Raw genomic sequence first — 14,245 nt, forward strand, 5'->3', positions numbered from 1 at the left:
ATACTATTTCAAATTACTACTGTGATCCTTTGGCAAGTGTGGCTTCTATCTGGGTGAATTTGTTATCATTTGTATTGTCAGTATATGTGACTTAAGGCAATCCCCTGCTGCTTTCAGTAGGCCAAGGAATCAGATAAATAAGCTTGTTAGAAATATGCATAAAGTTTAAAGTCATTATATTCTGAGTGGTAGGCCAAGATATCCAAAAAATAAAATGCATAAAAGTCGGTGGGAAGACTACATGAAAAAAGTTGTTCAATGGTCTATTCTGCCTACTTTGCTTTGTTTTCTTTCCCAGGAGTACACCTAATGCCTACTACAGTACCTGGTACAAAGTAAATGCTCAAAAATATTTATTTAAAGAATTAGTGACCTGGGCTAACTTATAAGCAAGAATATAATTTCCATTTTCCCTAAGTATTTGGTAATAAAGTTCTTTTGAAGTGGTCACAATGAAATGGCAATCACTTATCGATTTTGGGACACTTTACCCACTATGTGTTTCATTACTAGAGAAATGTGATGAATGTTTTAATTAAAAATAAAATATTTATAAATAAAAGATTACTCAAATAGAATGTTAAAATCATTTAAATATCAAAATGAATTTATTTTCTAAGAAAATGTACTCCTGTAATCAGGCAAGTTCTTCTGAAAATTATGGAGTCAACTGTGATATAAATAAAACCATAGTATCTAAACTTACATTCTGGTTTACATAGTGCACGGATCAGATTATCCTACTTAACAAGCCAGCACTTGCTTTATTACTCAAAATCCATAAGGCTTTTATAAAGACTTAGCATTTCGGAAACCCAGACAGTCACGTGATAGTGTTCTTGCTTTACTCTCTGAAAGGAATTAGGATAGTTTAAGCCTGAGTGAATACTGTAAAATGAATGTACTCATAGGCTAAATTTACTATCAAAAGACCATGCTCCATTTAAGAGGTATGCGTTTACCTACCCCTGATGCCAAAAGAAAAGGAGGCCTCATTTCATGGGTTTTAAACATTTTTAAACAAAACAAGTTTTTATGATTTAACATTCTTAGACAAAATTTTTAATGAAATTGATTTAGATCCCAGGACAAACAAATAGAGCAAACAAAAAGTGAACTGTGACCGTAAAATAATCCTCATGATTTCCATCACGGAAGTTGAGACCAATGCACGGGCATATTTATATACGGGAATATCATGTTCTGGTGGGAGGCTCGTTGCTATAGATTTGCAAGAGTTATGGAATAGTGGTTAGGGCATATTAATTAAAAAGCATTTTTCTTAAATTGTGTCTTTATATAAGTTATTCTTGCTATGCTATGAGCATTGTGATATTATGACAGCAATGATATTAACAATGATGTATGTTAAATCAGTGGTCCCCAGCCTTTTTGGCGCCAGGGACCGGTTTCGTGGAAGGCAATTTTTCCACGGACGGGGGTGGGGGATGGTTCAGGCAGTAAAGCGAGCGATGGGCAGCGGTGGGGAGCAACGGGGAGCGGCAGATGGAGCTTCGCTCGCTCACCCGCCACTCACCTCCTGCTGTGCGGCCAGGTTCCTAACAGGCTGTGGACCGGTACCGGTCTGCTGCCCAGGGGTTGAGGACCCCTGTGTTAAAAGATATAACTGTACTAAATGATACTTGCACGATGAAAGAAAAAGGTGATATATTAATTTGACAAATATTACTCAAGGCCTATTACAAACAAAACCCATTGACATAAAATAGTCATAAACCTAGATGTCAAGGCATTCCTACCCTCAAGAAGCTTTCATGGGAGGGATGAGTAAAAGAAGACATATAAAAGGATAATAATAAGCGATCACTGGCGCCTGTGTGTTGGATCCAGCATATAACTACTAATATTTTTTATATATTCATTTGCCTTGTATGAATTAAATTTCTTCATTTCCAAAGGAAAGCCTTCCCTAACTGCCTCTACCCCTCTCCAAAGGTCATATATAATTTTTGTGCACGCTACTTTCTCTTTGTGGCGTATCTGTGAAACGGTTTGTATAACATCTGTCTCTGCTTTTTGACCCTAACAACCAATAGGGACTGAAATTGTCTTGTTCATCATCATGTTCCCAGGACCTAGCACCCCTGTGCCTAGTAAAGCAAAAACAGGGGGAGCCTTTTACTTAACAGTTTCTTAATTTTAAGATCTGAATTGATGTAAGATTCAAACAAGTAACTCTGGACTGCAAACAGCAATTTATAACATACAGCATAGTCTATTTTGTCAAAGTTGTTTTCAAAGTTTTCAGAGATTAAACAACTTTCCAATGTCTCTTAATTTCAGATTCTTTGAATTATAAAGCAATTAATGCTTGTTTTTAAGAAAGAATGAAAAACTACACATGCCTAATGATTTCAATTATAACCACACTAAGTAAATCCAGGGCATAAAATGCTAAACTATGCTTCACTGGAAAAAAATATCCTTGCTGAGGCTGAAAAGAAATAAACACTGCTGAATTTCAGACCACCCAAAGAGAACTTTATTTTCCGACCATTATTAGTTATTCCCTCAAGTCAGTTCACCTAAAACACTCATTCTATACCACATTTCAGAGACCACAGACAGATCTTCTAATAGAGATTTCTTTAGAAACGGTATAGAGTTGAAAAGATTTCTCCTGTTTCACTAACATTATGCAATAATTTGGTTACTTCATAATGATTTTTCCCCATTAAAAACAAAGGAACAAAATGTGAGAAATCAAATAGAAAAACTCCCTCTTTTATCCAACCCAGATGGCTCAATTATGGGATTTTTCCCAGAGCTGTGCTAAGTTAGAAGCATGCTTGAAAATAAGCTAGTTGAATTTCAATCCACAGTGAATAAGACCTTGGTTGAAATAGTTTTTTTTTTTTTTCTTTAAAAAGAGGGAGGGGCTTCCCTGGTGGCGCAGTGGTTGAGAGTCCACCTGCCGATGCAGGGGACACAGGTTCGTGCCCTGGTCCGGGAAGATCCCACATGCCATGTAGCGGCTGGGGCCGTGAGCCATGGCTGCTGAGCCTGCGCGTCCGGAGCCTGTGCTCCGCAACGGGAGAGGCCACAACAGTGAGAGGCCCGCGTACCGCAAAAAAAAAAAAAAAAAAAAGAGGGAGCATGCGTTGGAGGTGAATATGTTAGACTAGGACTGATTTGGACCTCCTTGAATTTGGGGTACTTCTTCCCCCACTGACCCACTGTCTTCACTTTATAGCTTTCCAGGACTTGGATGTTTGGGAATCGGTTATACTTTCAGATGCTGAACTTGCAGCAACATGGTTTACCTGCAGTTTCCAGATGTCACTGCCGAACACCTCACAGAATATCCTGTTGTTCTGAGGAAGAAAGCCTCACATTATACAGATGTATCTGGTGTTAAAATCAATTAAAATGGGGTAGATTGTAACTAGAAATGGATATTCTTTCACAAGATTGCCTTGGTCTTCCTCCATGTTCTTGAATCACAGAAGCCCCATGTATCTCATCCCTGACCTCAGTAGTTTGAGAAACTTGAGAGAAGGAAAAAGTGCAAAAATGTTTAAAAACTAGATGATAATTAATTTAAAAGGGGTGTTGAAAAGAAGATGTAAAAAGCAGGAATTGCTTACAGGAACTGTTCCCGGGAGCAGAATTTAGGAAGGAATGACCTCTTAGTTCAAAATAACTCTCTGCATCCACACTGGCTGAGAATTTGCACTTCACTTTTTGTATTATTTAAAGTCCTATTGATTTATGTGGGATAATAAATATCTAACAGAGACACCGTTCCACTTTTGACAGAACCACACAGAATTTCTCAGGATTTTAGCCTGGGACAGAGCCTATCCAGACAGAGAGGAGTAAACGGGGCTCAATGGCCATCCTAATTGTCATGTTTCCATGCTAGATTGTCATCCTACCTTCTTTATTCCCTTAGTGTTCCCAAAGTCTTGGCCCATTACATTTCCTATTTGAGGCATTCCCAAGGGCTGGCACCACTTCTTAGGAACGTAGGTCCTCCAGTTCCTCATGCATCTTCACATGGTCAGTTCCACCTTGCTATTTCCACAAGTGAACTAACCTAGCCACTAAAAGGTAGTATGCTCTTTTCTCCAGGTGACTGACAGGGCTATGACTGACACAGTAAACGAAAATCTTCCTTCTTTAGGTAAGATACCACTTTCTATATACAAGTTGTAGCTTTATGTTATAGGCTCAACAGCATGCTTTAACATACAATAACCATTCAAACAGTAAGAGCCAGCCTTTATACCACATGGGAAAACAGCATCTTCTCGAAAAGCAAAGACTGGTAAAAAAAAAACACCAAAAGCTCCGGGAAGAATAAATCTGTCATGACTGAAAGTGAGTCTGGGTTATCAAATTACTTTCCTTCAAAAGCATGTGCAGCCAGCCTCACACAGAGAACTGAGGTTCACATTTGGGTGAATGGAGAGAGAGGCAAGTTACAGAGCACTGGATAGTTGGGGTAAGGAAGGGATGGACGTGTGCCAGAGTGCAGGATAGTATGGAGACCCCAAGTAAACACAGTGAGAGGAAGAAAAAAGTGGGAGGAAAGGTACAGGAAGAAAGGTGGATGATTCTCAAGAAAAACTTCACTGATGTAGAAATTTTGTGTATGGCCAGCCCTACAACATGGAAGCTAGGAGAAAGTCCAACTCAATATCCTTACCCCCTTAATAGCATTATACAGTTAATTTTGTTAAAATATTATTTTTCTATGATATACTCCAAGTTGCTAGTCCATTTACATACAGATGTTTTCTAAAACAAACTATTTGTTATTTCATGCCCATCTTCCTACATATACTAAAAAAAGCACAACGTGGTAATTATTCACTTTTCACAATACAGTAAGATACCTCTTAATCAATGCTTTTCGATTTGGCTGTGGATAAGAATTACTTGGGGATTAAAAAAAATTATGTAGGGCTTCCCTGGTGGCACAGTGTTGGGAGTCCGCCTGCTGATGCAGGGGACGTGGGTTCGTGCCCCGGTCTGGGAAGATCCCACATGCCGCGGAGCCGCTGGGCCCGTGAGCCATGGCCGCTGAGCCTGCGCGTCCGGAGCCTGTGCTCCGCAACGGGAGAGGCCACAACAGTGAGAGGCCCGCATACCGAAAAAAGAAAAAAAAGAAAAATTATGTAGATTCCTAGGCCCCATCATCACGTGCAGAGAGAGGGCAGCTAGGTGTTTAAAAGGCAAGCTCCAAAAGTTTTTAATATGTAAGCAGACTTGAGAACATGCACAAAATTCTTGCTACCTGAAATGCGGTCTACAGGCCAGTAGCATTGGCATCATCTGGGCACCTGCCGGAAATGCAGACTCTCAAGCCCAGGCCAGAACTACTAAATCAGAATCTGCATTTTAACAAGATCCCAGGGGGATTCCAATGCTCCTCAAAGTTTGAGAAGCACTGCGGCGGGAGACTGTTCTGTGTTTTTTCTGAAAATATCACTTAGAAGGAGGTGGTATCATTCATGAAAAGAATGTAAGAAGAGCCTTGGGTTTGGAGAAAAGATGAACTCAGTTTTGCATGATAATGCTGTTTAGATGTAAACAGCATTGTTTAGATGTAAACAGTTTAAATGTACCCTTTTTTTCATAACACTGTTTAGGCACATCATCATTACAAAAAAAAAAAAAAAACTGAAAAAAATAGAAGGAACTGAGTCTTTAGCCTACTTCTCAGAGCATTGTTTACCACTATCAGTTGAACAGACAAAAGCTTTGAGTAAACTACCCAGAGAAGGGCAGCCTACAGGCTCTTCTACCCAGAAGTTCCATGTGGAATGTCCCTGTTGTCTACTCATCCTAAGAGCCTGGAGCTATCTGCACACTGACCACTCGATGGAAACTCTCTCTCTCCCCAAGGTGGAAGTGCCCTTAGATTCTTCTCCTTAGGAGTAAACCTAAATCTGCCTCCTACAGAGAGAAAGTAAGAACATTGATGAGTAGGCCGAAATTATAGTCAAACATGTCATTGGCAAAAACGTCCTTAATTGGCTCTAATAATTTATTCTGGCAATCTTCTTAAGAAGAATATAACATAATAAAATGAAATTGTTAGATCTTCACTTAAAAGATGCTATTGAAAACCTTTGGAAGTTAATATAATATTTTAAAATAAAATTACTCAACTCAATCTACTTCTATGACTTTTCAAGACCTTTTGATGAATTTTTCCATTTTACCTGCAGAGTTTGGATCTGTGGTTTAAAAAAAAAAAGGAATCAGTCTATATTTATCCTGACAGACAAGAGATAGACAAAATTTCCTATATTTGTATAATTCAATATATTTAAAAATTTTAGTTTTTCAAAAGGACTTCATCTTTTTACAATCTATTACATTTCTGAAGTAACATCTCTCTCATGAGCTTTTAAAATTACATGAGGTTTTCCGAAAGATTTTATTTTTCTTACTTAGCTAAAATCTTCAGGAACAGCTCTAGCTTTTATATTTTTAGGAGGACCCTTCACAGTGTGATGGCAATCTGGCTGACAATCTGATTATTACAGCTGTAGTTGATGAAGCACTATATTACTAAAATTACATAATGGGAAGATGATGTACATATCTGAACATTCCAAAGGTAGATCCTGGTGTTCTGTAAAAGAGGAAACTTCTCTGCTTAAATAATGTAAACTTTAGCTGAAAAGGAAAAATAAAGAATAGGTATATCTTACATTATTAGAAAAGATCCCATTTTTATTTTATTTACTTATTTTTTAAAATTAATTTTTATTGGGGTATAGCTGCTTTACAACATTGTGTTAGCTTCTACTGCACAGCAAAATGAATCAGCCATACATATACATATACCCCCTCCACTTAGGACACTACAGCACATTAAGTAGAGTTCCCTGTGCTGTAGTATGTTCCCATCAGTTGTCTATTTTATAAATAGTATCAATAGTGTATATGTGTCAATCCCAATCTCCCAATTCCTCCTACCCCACCCCTTTCCCCCTTCATATCCATAGATTTGTTTTTTACATCTGTGTTTCTATTTCTGCTTGGCAGTTAAGGTCATCTATACCATTTTTCTAGATTCTACATATATGTGTTGATACACGATATTTGTTTTTCTCTTTCTGACTTACTTCACTCTGTATGACACTCTCTAGGTCCAAAAAAAATTTATTCTAAAATTTTAGAAAGAACTATGTTATGCATTCATTTAAAGCCCTCCATTATACAGTCTTAATTTTCTGTCACTTAAAGTTTAGCATTGCTTGCTTAAACCCTTTCTTGTTTATTTTGTCAATCCTTTTTCTACTCTTCTCCATACCTTAAGCTATTTCAAGTGTTTATCTTACTAGACTCATTGAAGGGAACAACTCTTAGATATTGTAATTCTCTTGGTTTTGTTTTTATTTTTATTTCTGCTTTTTTACTGCTTTATTCATCCTACTTTCTTTACAGATTCTTTTAATTCTCATATTCTTCTTGCTTTGTGAGTTGAATGTTTCATTATTCTTCACTCCTGTTCAAAATAAAGGCGTTTAAAGCTATTACATTGAAGAATATAAATTGTAATATGTATTACTGTCATTTTTATTTTTGAATTCATCTAGTACTGCACTTTTGAACTTCTCTTGTACTCATTATTTCTCCTTTTTGGAACTTATTGGGGGTTTTCTTCAAAGAAGTGAGGTAATGGTTTCTGAACAGATACGGGGGAGGCAGAACACTGGCTGCCTCTGAACACAGTTCTCCTGCAAAGAAGGCGGTGGCAGTCGGGTTTTTTGGTTGCTGTAGCTTTTATGATTTTAAGCTGTTCCATCACTAGGGATTAGGGTGGAGGTGGCTAGGTCTCCCTCCAATTTACTGCTTAACAACATTTCCTTTAATGGAAACAACGGTTTCTGTCCCTGTTTTTAAAAGTCTATTGCCATTGGCACTACAGTTAGTAAAATTCTTCCTAGATATTAGCAAAAGCCTGACTTAGCCTGTTAGGTTTAAATGTTACCATGAGAATTTTTTTCTTTCCGTAGGTTTTGCAAAGCATTTGCATTGGAAGCTAGAAAAGGACAAGACAGCTGTGGTTGGCTAGCTCCGTCTTAGTGTGAACATTGTTGGAATGCTTTCAATTTACTTCCTAAAGGTCAAGGGGTACTCTAATTCATATATATATATATATATATATATATATATATATTTTTTTTTTTTTTTTTCCGGTATTCAGGCCTCTCACTGTTGTGGCCTCTCCCGTTGCGGAGCACAGGCTCCGGAAGCGCAGGCTCAGCGGCCATGGCTCACGGGCCCAGCCGCTCCGCGGCATGTGGGATCTTCCCGGACCGGGGCATGAACCCGCATCCCCTGCATCGGCAGGTGGACTCTCAACCACTGTGCCACCAGGGAAGCCCCCAAGTGATTTTTTTAACTGTCTCAAGTAGAAACTGTGATTTTATCACAACTTGATTTGTGAACTATAACTCAAAACAAGATATACATGTATTCATTGCATGTCAGCTAAAATTGAATTTTAAAATTGTCGAGGATTGAATAAATGATAATATGTATTACTACTTTAAACCTATCTCCTATGCGAACACATTTTAAAAACCAATGTTAATGGTAAAACAAGTCTTATTTGATATTACAGTATAAATCAACCACAAGTATACCACTCACAAAGTCAATTTGGAAATATGGGTAAAGATAGTAGAATGAGTACACACATTTAATTGCATTCCCCGCCACAAATCTCTTTAAAGCAACAGTAAAGTGATTTTTCAAAAACATTTAAGTCCAGAAAAATATAGAAGAGAAGAGAGCATCAACATTTTTGGACCCAAGAAGGAAATGGCCGAGTAGTAACTGACTCAGGAGACCTGAGAAAACGGAATACTAAGTGGACAATGGGAAAAGCTGAGAAGCAGCCCAACTTCACACTGCAGAGCTTCCAAAAGGCTAAAAAATTGGTAACACAATTCTTGGCAAAAAAGGCAAAAGAAGGATGGCTGTAAGGATACCTGTAAGGAGCAGGTGGGCCCCTAGATGTCCTCCCACTTGAACTGTGTGGTGATGCCCCTCCCTCCCCTAGCAGGACCCTGAGGCTTATTCTCTGGAAAGGGTGAATCAGAGGATTGCTGGATTTGCAAATCTCTGGCACAGCTGAGAGTAGGGCTAATAGGGATTAAATAAAGTTTATAAAATATTGAGGGCCCCCAACCCTTATTTTCCCACCAGAATGCCAGCAACCAAGTACCTTTCAGAATGGAAGAGTCTTCTCTGAAGAATCTGCCTGGCACAAAAGAAAGCACCTAAAGATATAGACATTGATAATTTTTTAAGGAAATGATTGTTATGGGTTGAGATGTGTCCCCCAAAAGATATGTTGAAGTCTGTTATAGACTGAATTCTGTCCCCCTAAAATTCACACGTTGAAGCCCTAACCCCCAGAGTAACTGTATTTGGAGACAGGAACTTTAAGGAGGTGATTAAGATTACATGAGGTTGTAAGAATGGGGCCCTAATTCAATAGAACTAGTGTGCTTATAAGAAAAGTAAGAGACACCAGAGATATCTCTCTCCATGCATGCACAGAGGAAAGGTCATATGAGGACACAGAGAGAAGGTCTATAAGCTTCCTTGAGGCGTCACCAAAACCCAATCCTGATGGCACCTTAATCTTGGATTTGCAGCCTACAGAACTCTGAGAAAACAAATTTATGCTTTTGAAGCTATTCGGTGTGTAGCATTTAGTTATGGTAGCCTGAGAAGACTAATACAAAGTTCTAACCCTCAGAATGTGACCTCATTTGGAAATAGGGTCACTGAAGATATAGTTATATATATAGATATAGATATAGTTATATATAGTTAGGATGAGGTCATACTGGGGTATGGCAGTCCCTTAACCCAATATGACTGGTGTCCTTAAAAGAGGAAGAAGAGAGACTCAGAGACAAAGACACAGGAGGGGAGAACATCATATGATAATAGAGGCAGAGACTGAAGTGGAGCAGCTGAAAGATAAGGAACACCAAAGATTGTTGGTAACCACCAGAAGCTAGAAACAGGCGAGAAAGGATTCTCAACAGGTTTCAGAGGGAATGTGGTCCACATCTAGTCACCAGAATGGTGAGACAATACATTCCTATTGTTTTAAGACACTCAGTTTGTGGCACTTCCTTATGGCAGTCCTAGGAACAAATTTTTTTTTTTTTTTTTTGCAGTACGCGGGCCTCTCACTGTTGTGGCCTCTCCTGTTGCGGAGCACAGGCTCCGGATGCGCAGGCTCAGTGGCCATGGCTCACGGGCCCAGCCGCTCCGCAGCATGTGGGATCTTCCCAGACCGGGGCACGAACCCGCGTCCCTTGCGTTGGCAGGTGGAATCTCAACCACTGCGCCACCAGGGAAGTCCCCTAGGAACAAATTTAATTGCCTAGTCAGATCACCCTGTAGTGAAGATCACATTCAGCAAGGCTCTTCATGGGTATAGGACTTCGAATCAGCTTTTCATTATAATACTCAAATATGAGCAGAGAACCAAGGATCATCCAACATCTCAGAAAATCATACATGAAAAACAGATTGAAACGAACAAAAAAACCAGAACTCAAAGGACAGAGACTGTAGAAAGAACATGTCTAAAAAGAAATCACTCATATCCTCAGACAAAAAGGAAGTTATTTTAAACAAAATAAGAATAGGGCGCTATCGAAAAAGGGAACATTCAGAGAATAAAAGGAGCTCTTAGAAATTAAACACATAAGAGAAGATAAAATTGAGGAACTCTACCATAAAATAGAGCAAAAAAGATAGGAAAGAGAAGAAAAAAAGGTCAAAACATTAGAGAATCAGTCCAAGTGGCTTTCTAACTGAGTAAAAGGAATCCCAGATAGAACAAATAGTGAAAATGAAGTGGAGAAAATCATAAAGAAATAATTTTAACCAAATTTCCCAGAGCTGAAAAACAAAGGATTCCCAGATTAAAAGAGCCTACTGAGGGTTTAGCAAAATGGATTATAATTGGCTCACACCGAGGCACGTCATCATGAAATTTTAAAACAACGGGGACATAGAAAAGATCCCACAAGCAGGTAAGAATCAGAATGCCTTCAGACATCTGCACAGCAACACAAGAAGCTAAAAGACAAAATTCTGAAGGAAATTCTGAAGGAAAATTATTTCCAGCCTATCATCTCAAAAAAAATCTACCTCTTGGGCTTCCCTGGTGGCGTAGTGGTTGAGAGTCCACCTGCCGATGCAGGGGACACGGGTTCGTGCCCCGGTCTGGGAAGATCCCACATGCCGTGGAGAGGCTGGGCGCATGAGCCATGGCCGCTGAGCCTGCGCATCCGGAGCCTGTGTTCCGCAACGGGAGAGGCCACAACAGTGAGAGGCCCGCGTACCGCAAAAAAAAAAAAAAAAAAGAAAAAGAAAAAAAAAATCTACCTCTCAAAAAGCCTTCTCAGGAAGAAGGCATTGCATCAAAATGAGGAAGTAAAATAAGAAAGAGGAAAACAGGAGATCAAGAAATCTAAGGATCTAAGACAAGAGTCAGTCCAGAGGGCTTCCCTGGTGGCGTAGTGGTTGAGAGTCTGCCTGTCAATGCAGGGGACATGGGTTCGAGCTCTGGTCTGGGAAGATCCCACATGCCGCGGAGCAACTAGGCCCGTGAGCCACAACTACTGAGCCTGTGCGTCTGGAGCTCGTGCTCCAAAACAAGAGAGGCTGCGACAGTGAGAGGCCCATGCACCGCTATGAAAAGTGGCCCCCACTCGCCACAACTAGAGAAAGCCCACGCACAGAAACAAAGACCCAACACAGCCAAAAATAAATAAATAAATAAATTAATTAATAAGATAATAATAAAAAAAGAGCCAGTCCAGAATATCTAACGGATGAGAATGCACTGAGAAGAAACTCACGCAACTGTCACAGAGTTTGAGTCTAAATTTGCAATGAGAACAGAGGATACCAAAGAAGTGAACAAGACAAAACAAAAAAAACAAAGACAATACCATGGAAAACAAACTATTGGGCAGAAGAAGAATGGTCGCAGTAGGATACTATAGGGATCAGATGCAAATAGTGTTTACATTGTGAAAAAAAATCTTATATAACAGGTACTGATTTAAATACTTTGTGTTCATTAACTCATATAATCCTCACAACCACCTGAGGAGGTAAGTACTACTACTGTTCTCATTTTCCAGATAAGGAAATTGAGGCAAAAAAATAACTTGTTCAGGGACTTCCCTGGTAGTCTAGTGGTTAAGAATCTACCTTCCAGGGCTTCCCTGGTGGCACAGTGGTTGAGAGTCCACCTGCTGATGCAGGGGACGCAGGTTCGTGCCCCGGTCTGGGAAGATCCCACATGCCGCAGAGCGGCTGGGCCCGTGAGCCATGGCCGCTGAGCCTGCGCGTCCGGAGCCTGTGCTCTGCAACGGGAGAGGCCACAACAGTGAGAGGCCCGCGTACCGCAAAAAAGAAAGAAAGAAAAAAAAAAAAAGAATCTTCCTTCCAATGCAGGGGACGTGGGTTCAATCCCTGGTCAGGGAACTGAGATCCCACATGACGCGGATCAACTAAGTTCGCGTGCTCTAGAGCCCGTGTGCCACAACTACTGAGCCTGTGTGCTCTGGAGCCTGCTCGCCACAACTAGAGAGAAGCCCTCATGCTGCAATGAAGATCCCCCATGACGCAACTAAGACCCAATACAGCCAAATAAATAAATAAATAAAAACTTGTTTAAAGATACAGCTAGTAAGGGATAGGGCCAAGATGATAAGACAAGCAGCCTGGTTCTAGATGGTTCTTTATATTCTATTGCTTCTTTCTAACTTAGCCTCAATAATGTAAAGACTGAATACTGATCCAACCCAAATTACAACGTAATGACACTGGGAGGCTACAGGGAAATTATGCAAGTATACAGTGACATTGGGTAACTATTGAATCATCTTTAATAGAAGGAAGTCAACTGACGAGATCCCTCTGAAAAATTAAGAAGTAGCAATATGAGCATGTATTTAGATGTGGAAATAAATACTACAGGATCTGGATAAAAGAATTCAAAGTAGTTGCCTCTAGAGTCAGAAATAGGGATGAGGAGGGTGGGGAACTGTTGTTTTTCATAATAAGCCTTGGACAACTGTTTGATTTAAAAATTATAAATAAGTACAGCTTTGATAAAAGCAAAAACTAAATTAAAAGTAGATCAGAAAAGAAAATAAACAGGAATGTGGCCCTGAAAAAACTTATTTTCAAAAAATTAAAAAAAAATCCCCCTTTAATCAGTGAGTTAATCTTTACACTTCCCAAATTATTAAAACCTTTTAATCAAATGAGTATTTTTAATCCAAAATATGAAAAGATGCCTGGGGAGCACTTTTGACAATAAAGGAAAGTTCTTTACTATGTTTTTTCACCATGTTTTTTCCCTTATAACTAGTAGACAAACTTCTATCTAGTAGACAGAATTAGTAGACAACTTCAGATTTTACCAACTGACAAGAACTGTAGAGCTAGCATGTAGCATATTTGACCACTTTCATATCACCCAAATATTCAGTCACAAATTAGGTCACTTTCAAAAGCCAAGTCAACAGTGTTTTAGAGGGCCTTTAAAAAAGTAATCTCCCAGGGCTTCCCTGGTGGCACAGTGGTTGAGAGTCTGCCTGCCGATGCAGGGGATACGGGTTCGTGCCCTGGTCCGGGAAGATCCCACATGCCGCAGAGCGGCTGGGCCCGTGAGCCATGGCCGCTGAGCCTGCGCGTCCAGAGCCTGTGCTCCGCAATGGGAAGGGGCCACAACAGTGAGAGGCCCGCGTACCGGAAAAAAAAAAAAACCAAAACTAATCTCCCAGAGTTTTCCCTGTTCTTTGTTCTCGCTCATAGTAAATCTCAGGACCAAATGTCTGATTCTGATTTGTAAGTGCTTTTAGCCAGTCTTTTTCATTGCCACTTTCTCCAACATTCTTAGAGTAAGAACATTGTTTTCCTAGAAAAGTGACAGCAATTATACACGACTTGGAAGTAAACACTCTGTTTTCAAGTCATGAGACGGTATAAGCTTGAAAAAATTTGCAAAACCATTCTAATTCTTCAGTGAGTTTACATTTCAATTACTGCAAGACTGAAAGACTTTAAGTAGGCCATATCAGCCACACTACACAGGAAATTATATCCTAGGAAAGCTCCGTTTTAAAAATAGGCAAAGGAAGAAAGGAAGGTTGCCAAAATACACAGCACTTTCCATTTGTTTTGATTTGAATACAGCATCTGT

At 39.6% G+C, this 14,245-nt stretch overlaps 1 protein-coding gene across 4 annotated transcripts in view; it reads right to left on the reverse strand.

The window, feature by feature from the left end:
* The window catches only part of REEP3 (receptor accessory protein 3), a 100,173-nt gene that overhangs the window by 32,248 nt on the left and 53,680 nt on the right, over positions 1 to 14,245 (reverse strand). For 2 of the 4 annotated variants that reach the window (XM_019935839.3, XM_033841650.2), the window contains exon 3: positions 3,285 to 3,335. The exons of the other annotated variants lie outside the window; for them this stretch is intronic. In XM_019935839.3, coding sequence (XP_019791398.1) covers positions 3,285 to 3,335 — 51 coding nt within the window. The remainder of the gene's footprint in view (positions 1 to 3,284; positions 3,336 to 14,245) is intronic. 4 annotated transcript variants of the gene reach the window in all.

The sequence above is a fragment of the Tursiops truncatus genome, chromosome 16, assembly GCF_011762595.2.
Source record: "Tursiops truncatus isolate mTurTru1 chromosome 16, mTurTru1.mat.Y, whole genome shotgun sequence".
Lineage (NCBI taxonomy): Eukaryota > Metazoa > Chordata > Mammalia > Artiodactyla > Delphinidae > Tursiops > Tursiops truncatus.